Source organism: Pteronotus mesoamericanus, unplaced genomic scaffold, assembly GCF_021234165.1.
Source record: "Pteronotus mesoamericanus isolate MK-2021 breed Mesoamerican mustached bat unplaced genomic scaffold, CSHL_Meso_final scaffold_54, whole genome shotgun sequence".
In the NCBI taxonomy this organism is placed as follows: domain Eukaryota; kingdom Metazoa; phylum Chordata; class Mammalia; order Chiroptera; family Mormoopidae; genus Pteronotus; species Pteronotus mesoamericanus.
In genome coordinates, this window is record NW_026555321.1 from 19,767,676 (window position 1) to 19,785,431 (window position 17,756).

Below are 17,756 nucleotides of genomic sequence, written 5' to 3' on the forward strand. Positions count from 1 at the left end.
ATGTGAGGGAAGCCTGCTGGGGCAGCAGGAAGAAGACATTGGCTGACAGGCAGGGTGGAGCCAGGGGACCCGGGGAGCATGAGGACTCCAGAAAACAGCAAGATGGGTAAGTTGCACCTGGAGGGGGACCAGGCAGATGTCATGGATGAGAAGAGGCCTGGGACAAGGTGTTCTCCACCCTACTGGGCCACCCTGAGACCGGAAGACTGCCTGGCAGGGATGTGGTAGGGATGCTCAAGCATCTCTGGGTAGCGGGACTGGTGGTTTTTGAGGTGCATTCTGATCTTGAGACTCAAAACTCTGTGCAGAAGGTGTGCACCCACATTTGGGAGCTGATACCTCTCCTGAAAGGACTGCATCTCCTCAGCTCTGGCTAATTCTTGTTGTGTAATCTTTTAATCTTAGTTTTTCCAAAGAAGCCAGAAATGTGACATTTTATATGAAATTGCCTAAATTATAAAAAAAATTGAGTGTCAACTATAATACATTTGTGGCCTGAATAATGTCTCCAGGCCACCACCAGTCAACACCTGCAGTTCTATGTTCTTCCTCCCCATGTGCTCTATTTTCAACAAATGCTTCTAGAATTTGGTGGGCATACCTGGCAGGCAGGCCAGTGTGGAATGCAAGGCAGACAAGGTCATGGGGACATGCCACTCCAGGAAGTCACAGGAAGATGGATTACCTCTTTCAACAAGGGCAGGGGAGGGGAAGGCCCTTGGCCTGACAGCTTTGGTGCGGGAGTAAATGTCAGCACCTGCCTCCTGCTCTGAAACTCAGACATAGCCAGTAAAAGAGAAGTTGATGACTGGACAGTGTTGCCTGCACTTACTTTGGAGAGGCTGGGGCAGGAACCCTGCTGTTCCTCCAAGGCCCTCTCACCTGGGGACCTGAGTTCTCTGTGGAGAGTGTTCCACAGGAGCATCTGGTCTACCACAGGAGCATCTGGTCTACCACAGGAAGGTACCTCAGCTCCACTACAGTGCAAATCTCTGCACAATCTTTGCCTTCTTTGTGTCATGGAAATCAGTATCAAAACCAAATAGGATCCCAATGTTCTCATAGGAAGCTTTCAGCCTCTTGATCCTCACAATGGGTCAATCTTAGGACTTCTCTGTGTCTCTCACACACAAGACTGGTGCTCTGAACTGGGATGAGGGAGTCTGTAGACTTCGCAGCCATGGACTTCCATAGTTGGTATTGTCAATAGGATCTTTCTCTAGGGGAAAGCTGAATAGGTAAGTTCTGAACTACTGAAGGTCAGCCTCCTGAGCGTTTTCTGAGCCTTTGACCATATCTCTGAGAAGCTAAGCCATGACAGCCTTCCTTTGGACTTCTGGGAAGAGCCATTCAGAATACCAGGAGATTGGGGTTCATCAAAAGACAGGCTCTGAGGACCTAATCTTGCTGGTTCTGAAGACCATTTCTGAGTCTTTGGGTCCTACTTACATAATTATATCATGAGCCAAAGGAGTGAGGCTACTGTGGAGGAAACTCAAATTATCCTTTGGCGAGAGCAAAGCATTTTTACTCACTCACCGTGTACTCTGGGGGTATCCTGGCACCGAATCCAAAGGCTGGGAACATTTTGTCACTGAAATTTAAAAACAAAAAAAGAAGTTGCTTTATTTATTATCTAATGAGGAAGAAAAACATGAACCCAATTACCTCGCTAGGTATGTTGCTATGCCAGGTGCTGACTCATGCTTCTGGGTGATCTGTGGTGACAGGGGACAGCAATAGCATGGGTAATTAAAAACCAAGAAATAACCCCCCGGGTTCATTACAGACATTAATATGCACTTCTTCCCTTACTTTTTGCTAGACTTGAAACCAAGGAATAAAATGGTCCCAGGATGTCCTCACTTCCTTGACCCCAGTATTCTGGTGTCTTTGAAAAATGATCATGAATAAGGTTAACTCCTATGCTTGACTGTGCTAGACATATATTTTCTTTTTAAATCCTTAGAGGGAGAGATTATTATTTCCATTTTACAAGTGGAGAAACGCCTTGGGAAGTAAAGTGACTAGTCCAAGATCACGCTGCTAGTTAGAGCCAGGGTTCAAATCCAGACAAGCCTGAATCCAAGGGGATATTAAAAAGCAATGGAAAGCTTGGAAGGCTGACTTACTGGCAGAACTTGGTTTCATCTACAGAACTCATCGTATCCACTACTTTATCTCATACAAGCAATAAATTGTGTAACATGTCTTTTCTTGTCTTCTGAGTTCAAAGGAATTCTGTCTTATATAAATATCTTTATATATCCACTGCCTCCCTGTCTCAAATTGCCCCTTGCCCCTACCTTCAAGATGATGCTTGCCGTAGAGTTTGTGCCTAATAAATATTTAATGACTAGATAATGCATGAATCGAATTATTAAAGAAGAAAAATTCTTGTGAAAACCAATGAGAGTCACCTATATGTCTTTTGGCTTGGTTTCTCTTATGCTATTTGAAATTTCTCTCAACTTACTCATTCATGTATGTTATATCTTAACTCTAACTTTACTGTACAATGGGTGAGAGGATGGAGAGAAGAATGGAAATTTATTGGCATATACAATGTGCCAGGTACTATGCTAGGTGATATATAAGCTTATTTAATTCTCAAGTAACCTTTGAAGTTGCACCTACTTCTTATTCCCATCTTGCAGGTGAATAAACTGAGTCTCAGAAAGACTAAGAAAGTCTTAGAAACTGTAAGGTGTTTCCCAGGGAGAACTGTGTGATTCCAAAGGCCATGCTTTTTAAATTAACCATTACATACAGCATTAAATGTGACGTCCGTCTGGCACTTCCAACAGCAAGGCTCCCTGACCAGAGAACTAGTAAGACTACCCTTGAGCAAATGTTGTGCCGTCAGAGGTTGTTGCAATGGAAGCAGCAGATTATTGCTCTTGTCAGAGGGCATGTCCTTCTCCTGCCATTTACCTTTTACTTTCTCTCCTATTATAAACACAACTGAGATTTGTTCTGGGAACAATCCCTACATTTCTCAGTTCTTTGCGTAGTTAGTTGAAGAGAAAAGAAAATTTCGGTTAGAACTCACTGTCCCTCAGCATCTCTGTAAGCAAAAGGGAACGCCCACCTCTCCCCACCTCAATCCCACCCTGCGGCTGCCTGAGAGGTCAAAGTAGCACAGTCAGATTCTCACCCATCACCCTCTGTCTGATTTAAAGATCATCAGTAGTCAAAACGGCTTTGATAGAACTTTACCAAAACACAGCCAATATGACCATATTTGTGGTAGAGATTGGTAGATACAAGGAAGCCAGAATCCTGTGAAATCAAAGTCTAAATTCTCCAGAAAATCACCAACTCCCCCTTTTCCTCACTATTGTGTAGATCTGAGCTTTGCAAGTACATTGCATCTAGCATGTATTAGAATAGGAATTAATGTTGATAAATAGAAAATCACAACTGCTTATAAAGGGTTAGCCACAGCTTTGAGAAAAAATACTTCTGGTCCTTGGTAATATGAAATCCTTTGCCTCAGCAATGTCTCCTTAACCATAACAGGGGCGAGCAGGTATGGGATGGACTCTGTTGAGGAATTTTATGGGTACCTTCCAGTTAGGTCTGGAAGAAAACTTTCCCAGATGGAGGATGGGTCCTAGTTTTTTGGATCAGAAGCCAAAACAGAAACCCAAGAGGCACCACACCCTTTATTTTATCTTCTTCTGTGATGAGTTTAGGAAGGGTGGGATCTAAGATTCCACCCATTTCTAATCAGCAAACCAGTGTTCCAGTCTTAATGATATTCCTTTACACCTTGTCAGCTACCTGTGGGAATGTGAAGTTTGCTGAGCAGGATGTGCTGTTATGTAACTCAGTTTGAAAAGTATGGAGGTGGGAAAAATGCCTCATCTACAAGATGAACTAATGAGCTGGGGGGGCGGGGGCGGGGCAGGGTAGGAGCAGCAATCCTCTGAAGTTGGCCACCGTAAAGACTCTAGCTAATAAGCATACTCAAGAAAAAATTTCAAGCCTGAGCACAATGGGTTTGAACATCATTCTTCCTGATTAAAAATAAAACTAGGCAGAAAGGAATCTTATTATGTAAGAGGCAAGAGGAGGCAAGTTGGGCACACAGTGAGCATCAGCAGGCCAGCACATCCAAGGACTTGAGGTTGGACCTGCGCGGCCCCGAGTGAAGGGGTCATTTTGCAACTATTGGGAAAATGATTGGTGAAACCTGACTATATGGAAAACTCAGGGGCATATCACCACATTGGAAAAGGCAATATTTCTTACTGTTGGAATAAAATAGTATAAAATACAGTAAAAGAGACTATGGTCTTCAATGTTAATGAGTATACTGTCCTGAACTTCTGTGGGAATGACCTTAGTCAAAGGCTCTCCAGATGGAAGATTCATCTTCAACCACCATTTTTACCCTTCCTGTTAGGAAAGCTTTGAGATAAAGCAAGAGGGTAATCAAAGCAAAGACAAATTACTGCATCCACGAGAAAAATGGAGACAAACTCAGAGCAAAATGGCATTTGAGAACACCTAGATATTTAATAAAGATTGTTTTCTAAAACAGTGGTTTTAAAAGTGGGATACATGGACTGCAGAAATGCAAAACCCCACTGTGGATGTAAGAGCATTTTTTTTGCTGTTTGTTCATTTTTTGTTTTAGGGAAATCAGTATTCAGTTTCTCGACTCCCCTATGCATTCTTTGCTGAAATTGATCTTCTAGGAAGACCTGTGATGGAAAGGCCTGTTCTCCACTCACACCTTTCCTTCATTACACTTTTCCTTTACCCATTCTAAATCTTAACCACCATGGTGTATTGCTCCACGGCGTAAAAAACTCTACAGGAACAATGATAAATGTGAATGATTTACTAGAAACAAATCGTTTTGCAAGTCAGGTAGTTGCCAATTTTTGCTTTAAAAAAATTGTAAGTGCTGATGTCAGCTGGTAGATCACTAAAAATATATTTTGGTAATAGATCATTACATGATTTTTTTTTGACCTATAACTTTAGAACTGAATTGCACTGCTACTCAAACTCTTTCCATTACCACATGCTTACTTATAAGAACAAGTTTCCTTAGCATTCACATTGATAAAAACAAAAAATTGGATTAAAATTGATGTTAGACTCTCCCACTCTGGTAATAGGTAGTATTCATCTACAGATCAGTAAACTAATTGAAAAAAAAAAAAGCCCAATCTGTTTTGTTAGGAGGTTTTATTTTTATAGGCAATAATTAGATATTAAAATTTTTAATATATTTGTTCTTTTGATAAATTGTGCACTAATAGTGATTAAATAAAATAAAACTCAACTAGAAGATATTTTTAAAGTGCTTTGAATATTTTCATCACAGGAAATTTTAGAAATTAGAAATTTTAAAATTTCTATTCTTATATTTATGATAGAAATGTGTGATAAAGTGATTGATAAAAGAATTTCAAAAAAAAATTTAAAGATACATTATGATGAAGTCCTGTGGGGGTAGGGAATGGAAAAATGAGTTCATGAAAAAGAAAAAAAACAATTAAGATTCTCAACTCAAAATGAAAAGCTTGTTCATGCATTTTTAAATGGGTACCGGTGGGTATCAAATAGCTGTGGCATTTAGATTCAACTGATTGCATTCACAAAGTTATGTAAGAGTTTTATATTTAAATGCTCATATTTATAATACACTAGAATTTTCATTCTTTGTCACTAAACTCATGATGGAAAATGTTAGCTTTCAAGTAAAAATGTGAAACTTACACATTTTTATAAAATTCTTTTTGGGGATATATGAGCTAATTTTTTAAAGGTCGTTGGTCCAAAATGGCCTTTAATTTGACACAACAGTTCTTTCCCCTGTTGTGTACAGTTTATTTTTTTAAATAAATTAAGAATATTATCTCTATCATTTATTGAGTATTTACAACAGGCAGAACCTGTGTTACCTAGACACTTTATTTTTTTTTGGCTACATCAATTTATTTATTTATTTTCAACCTTATTTTTCAATTATAGCTGTCATTCCATATTATTTTATATTAGTTTCAGGTGTACAGAATAGTGGTTAGACAAATAATTTACAAAGTGATCTCCCTGATAATTCAAGTACCCACCTGGCACCATGCATAGTAATTACAATATTATTGACTCTATCCCTCTGCTGAACTTCTCGTCTCTGTGCTAGCTCCCCCCTTACTAACTAATCCTTACAATTGCTCTCCAAGGGAAGCTAGAGAAATCTTCAGTTTGCACTCAGGGAAACCAAGGCCCAGGAAATGTCACTCTGAGGGGAATAGAGGCTGCAGGGCTGGGGTCTGAACCCAGGTCCATCTGTCACCAGGACCCCATGCTCTTTCTATCACCCCTGCTGACTCTGCCCTTCCTGGTTGGTCTGGTCTAATGACTCAGAGTAGCAAGAGTAAGTTCATCCATGTTCTAAAGACAACCAAGGGCAGAACTAGCAGAATTCACCATCCCCAGGAGGCTCTCCACGGCCACTTCTTTTCCCACAAAAGAGTTAACCCGGCCGTCCTCATGCAGTCTCCATCCTTAGAGAGGCCAACGCTGCCCTGGCCATGCTGGGCTGTGGTTTATTTATGTGCCTTTCTCGCCCGTGAGATTGTGAGTCACTTGGGGGACAGCTGTGCTTTATTCATTTCCATCTGTCTTTGTGGCACCATGTGAGGTGCCTGGAACCTAGTAGGTCCTGCATAAGCTCTTAGCCTTTTCATCTGACCCATCTCACCTGACAGCTCCGGGTCTCAACCCTGGATGACCACTAGGATGCACACCTAATTCCTGATTCCCCAGGATGCACACCTAACTAAATCAGAGCCTCTGGAGTGGAGCCCAGGCATTAGTCTATTTTAAATCCTCCCGAGCGGTTCCAGCATGCAGCCAAGGTTGAGAAGCACTGACTGGTGTTGGTAGGATGGAAAAGGTAGCACTGTCGTCTTAGCCTGCCTTCTGATTTCTACCTGTGCCCTCCGCACTCGAAAACACCTGTCAGGCTGGCTTTCGGTTCTAACCTCGCCTCCTAGCACTGCACCCAGCACACCGAGGGGAAGTGCTCTCTTAATGTCTGATGCCCTTGGCTCAGTCTGAGGTGGCTGCATTTATAAAATGGCACCCTGTACTTCCAAGCAATGCACTCAGTATCTGTACTCTCTCGACAGTAGCCTTTTTATTAGAGAACATGGCAGGTGGTCAAAGACACATTGCTATGGGACAAAGGGATGGATATCACCTTGGCCTTGAGTAGACTGAGAAGACCAGGATGTTTACAGAAGCTGAGCAAGTCTATAGCTAACTGGGAAAATATGAGCTTGTGCGCATATGTGAATGTATGTGTGCGTGAGTGCACATGTGTGCATCCGTGTATGTGCATGCACATGTACTTGTGGAGTCCAAGGGGAGGGAATGAGCGCTGGCATCTTTCAGAGCTGCAGAGACAACAGTTTGGCAGGGTTTCCTTCTGGGCTTTACGATCCGATATGTGGAAGGAACTACGCTTCAAGGCCACCCGGAGAAGAGCTTTACACATCTCTGAAGCTGTTCTACTTCATGGATCACCTCGTAACGACCTGTTAGCGATGACTGTACAAGGCAGGAAGGACACCCTGGCTGGCAGAGGCTGGGAGGAGTTTCTAAGGCTCATAGGGATTAAAAACCTCCATGTCGCTGCGGGAGGGGAACGGTGCCTTCTGTCAGTTTTTATTCAAGGGTTCCTTTCTGAGCATCAACCTCCCTGGCTTTGATGTGAGAAAAAATTAATACCAAAGCCCGACTGGAAATTTCCTGACTCTGCCTGTCTATTGCCTATCCACCCACACAAAGGAGAAACTGCGGCACTTGTCAGTTTTCAAGAGAGCAGCTTGCTTTTACACCGTCTGCCAGGGAGTCTTTCAAAAGAGTGCCCAGGCTTTTCAATCCTCGCCTTCTTCCTAGGTATTTGTCCATTTTTACACTGAGCTGTCATACAGATATGTTTATATGTGACCCACTGAGCTGAAGAAACCTGATTTTCTGGGCCAGTTGGGGCCCGTAACTTCAGTATTATTCTATTACGATTTTAAAAAGAATCATGATTTTTCACATAACCCCTAAGGTGTCATATCTGATGTTTGTACTGAATCTGTATTTTTGAGGGAATACAAAATACTCCCCAGGCTCTGTCTCTCTCACATTACAAAGGGATAACAGCTCTGAGCGAGGAACGGGTCATTCCAATTAGAGTCTCTGTATCTGGCATGTGAGGTGATCAGGGAACAGAGAGGTTTAGCAGCTTGTTCCACATCAGACAGCAAGGCTGCCCCAGGCCACGGTCATGGCGCTGGCCGTCAGCGTCTCATTCTCTGACAGCCCACGAGTCTCCTCTGTGGAATTCCTTGCTACACAGCCTTCTCCCCTGAAGAGTCAGAGTCTGCTTTATTATTAAGGACCTGCTGTACGACACGGATCAAGTACATTTACCCACTTTGCTTCTTTTATAAGCATTTCAAGAATTTAAAAGTTATTAAGATCACTGAGACATTTCTTCCCTTCCTCCTTGTCTTCTAGGTACACACTATTATACTAGATCATTTGTGTGTGTGTGTCATGTGTGTTTGACAGAAGGAAGGGTGGGAACGACTGTTTTGGTGTCCTGAGGATGTTTAGAGAAGTTTCCGGCAGCCAAGATCCAATTTGTCAGTCTTTCCTTTTTTTGGTAAAAATCTCCATATGCTACAAACCCCTTTAGGAATCCTTCCTGTATTTGGGCCTAAGGAAATCAGAGCCAAAATACAAGTTATCTTCACAATCACTATCTCAAGGTTAAAGATAAGAAGTATCGCTTCAGTGAGGGAATGTAAATGTCGTTGCCCTCTATTCTAAGTGTTTAGGGGGGAAGTGTTGGCAAGAGCCCGAGTGTTTAAAGCTTTCTGATTTTACCGGACCTGTCCATTCATTCCCCAACGGCCCTCACGCCCGTCGGAGTTACTGGCAATGACCACGCTGAATCCAGTGACCGGCCAGCGGGAAGGACACTAATGGGGCTTTTCCTATTACCTGTCCTATTGGTTCCTAGGTTGTGTCATTCTTAATGGTGCTTCTGGTAATAGTTTTTAAAAAAATATAAGTTATCACCAATGATGAGACTAGATGAAAAAGAAATCATACTATCCCCTAAATGTTCTCTGAAACTGAGGGATAGAATTGTTTTCATCATTTTCCTGGCTTACGAGATCATTCTATCAGTCGCCGTTCATCATTAACTAGGTTTGTTTTATAATCACAATGGGGAGTCAACTGGGATTTACCCATATTTATATTTACATTGGTTATACTTCAAAAAGCCTTCTTGAACAAACACACGAACAACTTCATCTCAGTCTGAAAATATTGGAAATGCAGAAAATAACTCAGTTTAATGTTATGTATGTAAACCACTTCTAACAGGGAATTATCTTAGTGGGAAAGGTCAGTATTTACCATCAAGTAAAAATAAATATAATGGTCATCTGATCTCAAAATAATGTGCCCTATGTAAACACATACACACACTTGCATGGACACAAACACACACACACACACACACATACACACAGGTAGACACATGCCTTCTGCTACAGGTACCAACATCTTTGGAGGTCAGTGAAATACAGTGACTGTGCCCTTAAGCTCTGGAATGAGACAGATCTGGATTCAAGTCCTGCCTCTGGCTATGTGACAGTGCACAGATTACTTAACCTCCCTGCACACTTTTCCTTTTCTGCTAAGTAATACCTACTACATAGGGTTAATGGGAGGACTAGATGCAATAATATCTAATAAACTGGTGCTTCTCAAACTCTGACGTATACTCAGCTCATCTGGACATCTTGTTAACATGCAGGTTCTGATTCAGTAGGTCTGGAATGGGGCTGGAGGTTCTAAGTTCCCAGGTAATGCTGGTAGTTCATGCACCGAACTTTGAGGAGCAAGGCACATATTAAAGTTGATGAAGATCCTGACACCCAAAGGTGATGAAGTTCACACAGGTTACAGGGGATGGAGCTGGTTGAAACTCAAGGTGGACATAGCAGAAACTCAGTTTCTCTAGGTTTGAGGCAAGGTTTTATTCTGTCTCTGCATGAGTGTCTACACGATGAGTTGCTAAGTTTAATTTCCATTCTTCTGCCAAGGATCAGCCAGAAACCATCAGAACCCACAGAGAGACAGTAAGGACTTAGCTGACCGCAAGTCTCATACCTGTCATAGTCTTGGCAAATCTCCCCGACAGCCACCAAGGCCTTCAGGTACTCATTGGGTTGGTAAGGGTGGATGTAGTGCAGGGAACAGCTGTTCCTGGGGTCCCCGTTTGAGGCAGTGAAATCTATAGCTACCTGGAAGAGAACACAGGAGAATGGGTAGACTTAAAGTGAATGCATCTCATGGAAATTGTGAACAGCACCAGAGAGACATGGCCTGAGATGGAAAACAGCAGCATGGTATATATCCTACCAATGAGGAGAGTTAGAGAAAAAATTAATTAGCTTAAAAAACTCTTGTTGAGACCATTTCTGTAGCCTTCTATGTCCATCCCCCACGCCCACTCTTGTCCCTTTCCAAAACAGAACTTGAGATCGACACACAGGTCAGAAAGACCAGCGGCTGCTGATCCATGTCACCAGGCAGCAAGGACGTAATATCATAATTCACTAAGAAAACATGTCTGTGCTGTCTGGCAGGGCAATGCCATCTTGGAGCACAGGTCAAATCCCTTAAAGCCAAATTCTGTGTTAAAGATGCGGTCTATCTAAGGAAGCCATTGGTGTATTTTTATTAGGGGCCGATAGAAGAGAGATGTGTTGATGTGGCTATAATAAATTTTCTGCAAGGAGCAGCTCTGTGTAAGGCATTCAGCTTTTGGTTCCCATTCAAGTAAGAACTGCTGCCTCTAACAGAGAAGATGCCTGAATGTTACGGCATTGTGAATAGGTAATGGAGAAGCAAGACCTGTCTTCCCACCAAGCAGTCATTATCCTTGAACTTCTTAAATTTTTTCGGACCCCCAACATCATGTAAATAAAAAATGGACTCACCCAACACTTTATAACAACAACAATAAAAATGTTTAAGCCTCAAGGCTATAAAAACAGGAAGGAATTCTTTCTGATTTCCAACACTATCACTATTTAAATAAATGTTAACCCAGCAAACACATCTCTAGAAAGCTGGGTAGGGAGGGAGAGGGAGGGACTAAAATGAAAAGAATTATAGGTGAAGAAAGAAAGGTTTATGGTGCATCTTTCCATTTTCTTTGGAGTTCAGCAAAATTCACTCACTGGCTTACTAATGACACAAAGTCTCTGTTTTCTCTTACGATTTTGTGGGTAGGAAATGTTATCTGTATAATATTTGGCAAAATCCCATTATAGCAAATAACTAGAATGTCTCATTGGATTTATTAAAGTGAGAAGTTATTTTCAGAAGGACAGAGACAATGTGCTATATGTCCTGTCTGTTCAGCCTAGAAGAGCACAGTTGACAGGGAAGAAATGTCACCATGTTTTATGTTATAAGCCTGCAACAGAATCAAAGTAACTGGAAGAGATAAAGCTAACTCTAAGTTACTTATAATCTCTTTTTTAAATAAATTTATATATTTTCTTACTGATTTTTTCCTTCACCCCTCCCTAGGACTATGTCGAAAATAAATTAAAACGGGATACAAATTCTACTTTCGGAATACCCAGATGTTTTCAACAAGGGAGTAACAACTGATAAAATGCTAGTACTACCAGTGTTCCCAAAGGAAAGGTCATGTGAGGAAAAATGACACAGTACTTTCCTACCCCTCATAGATGTCCTTACTAGAGCTAATGAAGGAAAGAAGAGAGGGGTAGCCTTTGTTAAAGCCCTACTCTGTGTCAGAAACTACACTAGCTGCTTTATAGATATTGTTACTTCATGTCCATAAAGACTCTGGGAGGTAGAGAATGTTATTCCTTTTAGTTGATTAAGGTACTGATACCCAAACATGATGAAAGTCACACAGGTCAAAGGAGAGGGGGCTGGTTTAAACGCAAGTCTATACGGCTCCAGAGACTCTGCTTCTCTGTCATACGAGTGTACACCAAGCGGGGCAAGGAGGTCTGCAACCAGCATCCGGGGAAGTCTCATGGGTAAGTTTATTCTTACAAGGAATGGACAGGATTTCACCTGGAGGAAGGGAGCCTAACCAGGAGGCAACTACGTAATTTAGGAGAAGAATGGCCTTGAATAAAGATCTCTTTGTGGTCAAATCAGTTGTAGAAGTTAGGAAAAGGGCAATTGGAGTGTGGGTGTGTACGCGTGCTCCTGCTTGCACAACAGTGGCCGCACGTCACTGAGGATGACTGGAGGTGATCTGAAAGGACCGCTAAAATCCAGTATCTTATGAGATAGATTTCAGCTGGAAGGTGAGAGCTGATCCACTGGTGAAAATAAGGGGAAGACAATAGTTGATGGTCCTTTTACTCAAGGACTGATGATGACTCGGTGGTTGCGGGGGAAACCTACAGGTATTTGTGAACTAGAAGGAGGTAGAAGCATTTCAGAACCCACTCACGGGGCCCAATCAAACAGAGGTCCAAGAGGCACCCTCGAGAAGTGAGCGAGAGACAGTGCTTCAGGAATCAGACACCTAGCAGTCTCCTGGGGTTCCTAAGCTCGAACACACAGGACCACAACTCTCAGCCTTTGTGTCCTGAGGAGACACATGTAAGCGACAATGGTACCTCGCACATGTGTTTCAAAGCTAAAAACAGTGCTGGGAAAAACAGAGGTATAGAGCCTCCTCTTTCTCCCCTACTGAAGATAACATTGTAGAACTTTAGAGGCTTCTAAAGAATGTGAGAATGTTGTTATGGAGATAACCTTGATTCTGCTCCAATTCATCTAAAATGCAAGTCATTGGCAAGTGTGGATACTTTAGGACTACCGAGTATCTACGGCTCACCTCACTCCTTAGTGTGCTGATGCCCTTCGCCATGGATCGCCACACTCCCCTACCTGTGCTTCTCTACACGGCAGTTGACCACTGTCCCTTGTGCTAATTACGTGTGTCAAGGGCATCCTGTGATGGCAGAAACATGCTGGTGTCTTGACATAAAATTGAAGAATAAAATCAGGTAATATAAAGACCAGCGGTGGCGGGGGGCACCTCCTTAAAAAAAGGATAACTCAAGAGATGCAATTGTTCCTCTTTCCTCCCCAGGTATGGGCAAGGTCCTCCAAGCATGCAGGCGCCCCGTGGTGACACCTGGGCCCAGGTACATCACCTGAAGGAGTACGTTGTGGTATTATGAGAATCTCTAGCTGAACACACATAGATTTTGGCAACACTATGTTTGAAAATAAAACAAGCAAACAAACATGGGGCTGGCACTAGGGTCAGGCAAGAGAGGTGACTGGGACACAAATTCTGGAAGGCACTCATTCTCAGCTGACCCTATGCTTGCACGATCTTGAGAGTCAGCGCCTGCTTAAATTGTGCACGCTGGTGCCTCCCGTGCCTCACCCTTGCCTGGCCCTGCCATGTCATTTCATTTCTATCGACTCTTTATCCTCATGCTTGGAATGGTGCCCTGATGTGTAACAAACTAGGGTGGGGCAGAAATGATAGGGAGGAGGGGGCTGTGATTGCAGATGTTAAGGATGGAAAGTGACTAGGATTTGGTGACCGATTAAATGTGGAACTGGGTGCCACATTTAGGAAAATTAGGGAAAGGGAGCAGGCAGGTCTCTTCAGGGATGGAGGAGATGATCTCCCGAGGATAGCGGGACAAGCTGCAGATCAATGTTAGAAGGTTGCTATTGGGCTGCCAGTACTTGGGGGGGCTGTCTATTCACACAACATGCCTGATAGAAAAGTCACTCTCTTTGCGGCAGGCAGGCAGGCAGGCAGGCAGGCTTGCACCTTTCCCATGGAGATGGCCCCTGTGTCTGGCAACCACAGAGGCTCTTCTGGCTCGGGAATACTGATAAAGCTTTGAGCAAGGGCTACAAACTTAAAAATTACCTGAAGCATAAGGAAATAAACCAATGATGCTTATCCCCTACCCCTTTCTGTAGTTCCCACTGCTCATAATGAAAATATTTTATCACTTGACTAGAGCGTAATGGGCAGTCTTAAGTATGTGGCACCTAAAGATTTTTTTTTTCCTGGCAAGAGATGGTTTCTAAAGTCTCCCTGATGGAGTGGGAGATAAAATATCTATCTGCAGGAGGTAGCCTTCTACCAAGAATTCTCTGTGCCCTTTATAGTTAGCATAAGTGAAAAAAGAAGAGAATGAAAGGTTACTGTCTCCCTGTTTATTTTAAAAAGCAACAGGGAGACAGTTAAAGATGGGACAGAGTTGAGAAATAAAAGCAAGCAAATGACTGAAAATTGCTCATTTGTGGAGGTGGCTGCTGATGCCTGGTGTCCTGAATGGAGGGAGCTTGCAGAGCTACCACGTATTCATTTTCCAATATGAAGCATTTATTTACAAAAGCCCATGGTTCTAGTATGTGCTCCAATCTTCTCAGCAGGCAGCTCGAGAACAGGCGCCCCCCCCTCCCTCCATGGCTCTCCCCTTCTGCCCAAGATGCCTCTCTCATCATTAAGCAGAGCTGGGGAGCAGCTTGGCAAAACCCTGTCATGTAAGAATGCAAAATGCTCCCTCCTGCCACCAAGCCCTCAATGCATGGGGGCTGCTTTCTGGAAAAGGCAGGGGGCGAATGATGAAACTTTGTCTCCTGAGGACATGCTTATTAATTTTAGAGAGTAGAGGAGGGAGGGGTGGAGGGGAGAAGAGAGAGAGAGAGAGAGAGAGAGAGACATAGATATGAGAGAAAAACACTGATTGATCCATTGGTTGCCTCTGGCACATGCCCCACCAGGGACACGCCTGCACCCCAGGCTCGTGTCCTAACCAGGAATCAAACCTGGGACCTTTAGGTTTACTGGATGATGAGGCTCCAAGCAACTGAGCCACACTGGTCAGGACTGTCTTTGGGCATTTTTAGTTTTTTAATGAGATACCTTCACTGCCTGTGACACATGGGCCATTTGGGAACCTCCTGGATGTTCTCTAAGGGAAACTGCTGTGAGCCAACCTCTGCAGTTGCCCAATCCCTCCGCAGTCAGCCTTTGCAGTATCACCTGCTGGAGTAGCTCTGGTTTTTATGTGTATACCATTTGGACCTACACAAGGAACCTGCAGGTGAATATTCTGTCTATTCAGGATCATTTCTTAAATGACAGGTTAAATTCTTGTGCTTTTCTATTTCCTCACAACTCCAAAGGGAACAAAGAAATAGGAACCTAGACTCGATGAAGAAACTCCCGAGGTAATTTCCTGAAAATTGCAAAGCATTCCTCTCCCTCTTCAACCTAGGGCTCATTCTTATTTCTCAGAGGTCTACACCAGAATCTGTCAGTGTTTAATCTGGGATATAAAATAAAGACTTAAGATTTAAACTGGAACACAGCATGGACACAGGACACCCTAAATGGGTCAGGGTTAGAAAAGACTTCCCGAGAGAACCTGTAACAGGTGATTTTTTTTTTTTTTAGGCTTCAAGGTTAATCTGGGAGAAGCCACATTTAGTTTATACTATTATATTACATTATGTTATTAAAATGTAGACTATAAAATCAGAGATTAAGGAAAGAAATACCATCTTTAATTTCTAAAAATTGCAAACAATAAAAATGCTCATTTGAGAATAATAAGAAACAAATGATTTTTTTGGGTCATGTGAACCACTTGAGAATCTGATACAAGATCTATACCCTGTTACTGGAAGATGCACACACCAATTCTGCACAGAATTTTGGGAGGTCAAGAGCACTCTGAGGACAATCCTTGTCCCTCAAAGATTCCACGAGCCTAATAAGTCATATTTCCTCTTTATTTTCCTTTCTAGTTATCATTTCTATGTAGACAAATATTTTAAACACCTTAGATGATTGTAATCGTAGGGTGGCTCTGCTTTATATTCTTTTTTTCAGTTAACACTTCGTCATAAACATGTCCCCACGTTCTTTCCAGTCATTATAACTATCATTTAAAATGGCCTTGCCACAGTCCCCGTCAACGAGGTACTGTAATTTACACAGCCATTATCTTATTGTTGGACATAGAGCCTGCTTACAACGTGTCTCTGTGAAAATCTGCTTCACAACGAATATTTTCGTGCATCTGGAAAAGCAGTAATTTTCAAAGGAAACATTTAATTCTTCTACCGTTTTCTTTCCAAATACCTTATGGTGTCTGTCTCTCTATGCTGTCTGTAATTTTGTATTTTGTCTATGAGATTCTAGTATCTAGTTTTATTTTGAGCTGCTGTGCCATGTGCCAACCATATTGAACACAACCCCTCTCCCCATGGTCTCTGTTTTACCTGCATCCACCTCCTCCAAGACTGCGAGGACACGGTTACCCTAGAGTTCTTACGATTCACAGGAGGAACAAGGATTGTCCTCAGGGGCACACTTGGCCTCCCAAAATAGTGTGCAAAATGGAGTGTGTGCATTTTCCAGTGGGACAGTATAGATCTTGGATCAGATTCCTAAGTGGTCCAGGCGACCAAAAAAGAATAAGAATCGTTGACAAGGGCTCTTTTTTAGCCGCATGTATCTCCTTCTCTCCCCTTGACCTTTTCCTCTGCTCTGGTCAAATTCTGGCCTAAAACCTCCCCTTTTTTCAGTCCTCATGTTGCCATCCTCCTTTCCCACTCTTGGCTTCCCTTTACTGTCAGCCTTGTTGAATGAATGGTTGTATCCTGCTGCGTTTACTTCTTTACCTTCTGTTTACACCCTAACTCCTGGGTCTTCCCTGTCTCATTCTGCTAAAAGTGCTCTTTCAAAGATGTGTGCCTACTCATCACATAACCCAGTCCTTGATTTGTATTCTTCACCCGTTGACTTCTCTTTAGGTTCTGGGATAATTACTCGCAATCTTGTAACCTTTTTTGCCCAATCATTTGAGTCAGTACCTCCTCCTGGGCCTTTTTCTCTGGCATTTCTTCTCTTACTGCTTGCCCCTGGCTACCAAATGCAGGTCTTCTATCATTTTCTGCCACCAGGCCCCTTTGCTTTCTGGAGTCTTCTCTCTGGCCAATTCATCCAGGCTGATACATGCACAGCTTCCACCTCTCTCCTGCAACCTAGGTCCACATTTATAAAGTGCCATCTGCCCTGGGACTTTCACTGTCCTGTGGGTTCATTGTCACTCTGAGTGTATACAAAGGCAGTAGAAAAGCCAGCAATGTCACAAAGGAGGGCTGCTGGAAATAGTGTCCCTTCTCTTTATACCCTAACTCCTGGGTCTTCCCTGTCTCATTCTGTTAAAATTGCTCTTTCAAAGATGTCCAGCAAGAGACTCCTCACCTTGTCCAGCAGCTCCTCTAGGGTTCCCTGTTTCCACGAGAAGGACGGCCAGGCTTTGTCAGGCAGGCACAAAAGGCTGGAATCCTCTTAGACTCATCATTCTCTGTTGCTTTTCTCTTAGTGTTGCGAGCCAGCACTTACTGCCTCTTTCCACAGCACCTTCCATGCCGCTGCTCTAATTTAGCCTCTTACTGCCTGTCCTCAGACCGCCGCGGCGGGCCTGCGTCTCTCCTCGCTTCCCCTTCCACCGTCCCTTCACCACTGGTGCTGCCTTTCGCCAAACGCTCCCAGATGTACTCCCTGAAGCCCGGGTCTGATTGCTTCAATGTCCTGCTCAAGAGGCTCCTGAACATTTCCTTATTCGGCAAATGCTCTCAAAACTCAAACCACTACCCCA

General features: G+C 43.0%; 1 protein-coding gene across 1 annotated transcript in view; it reads right to left on the reverse strand.

The window, feature by feature from the left end:
* The window catches only part of CPNE4 (copine 4), a 299,611-nt gene that overhangs the window by 13,074 nt on the left and 268,781 nt on the right, over positions 1 to 17,756 (reverse strand). The window contains exons 10-11 of the mRNA XM_054595926.1: positions 10,210 to 10,343; positions 1,540 to 1,594 (exon numbers count right to left, since the gene is read on the reverse strand). Of these exons, the coding sequence (XP_054451901.1) occupies positions 1,540 to 1,594; positions 10,210 to 10,343 (189 nt within the window). The remainder of the gene's footprint in view (positions 1 to 1,539; positions 1,595 to 10,209; positions 10,344 to 17,756) is intronic.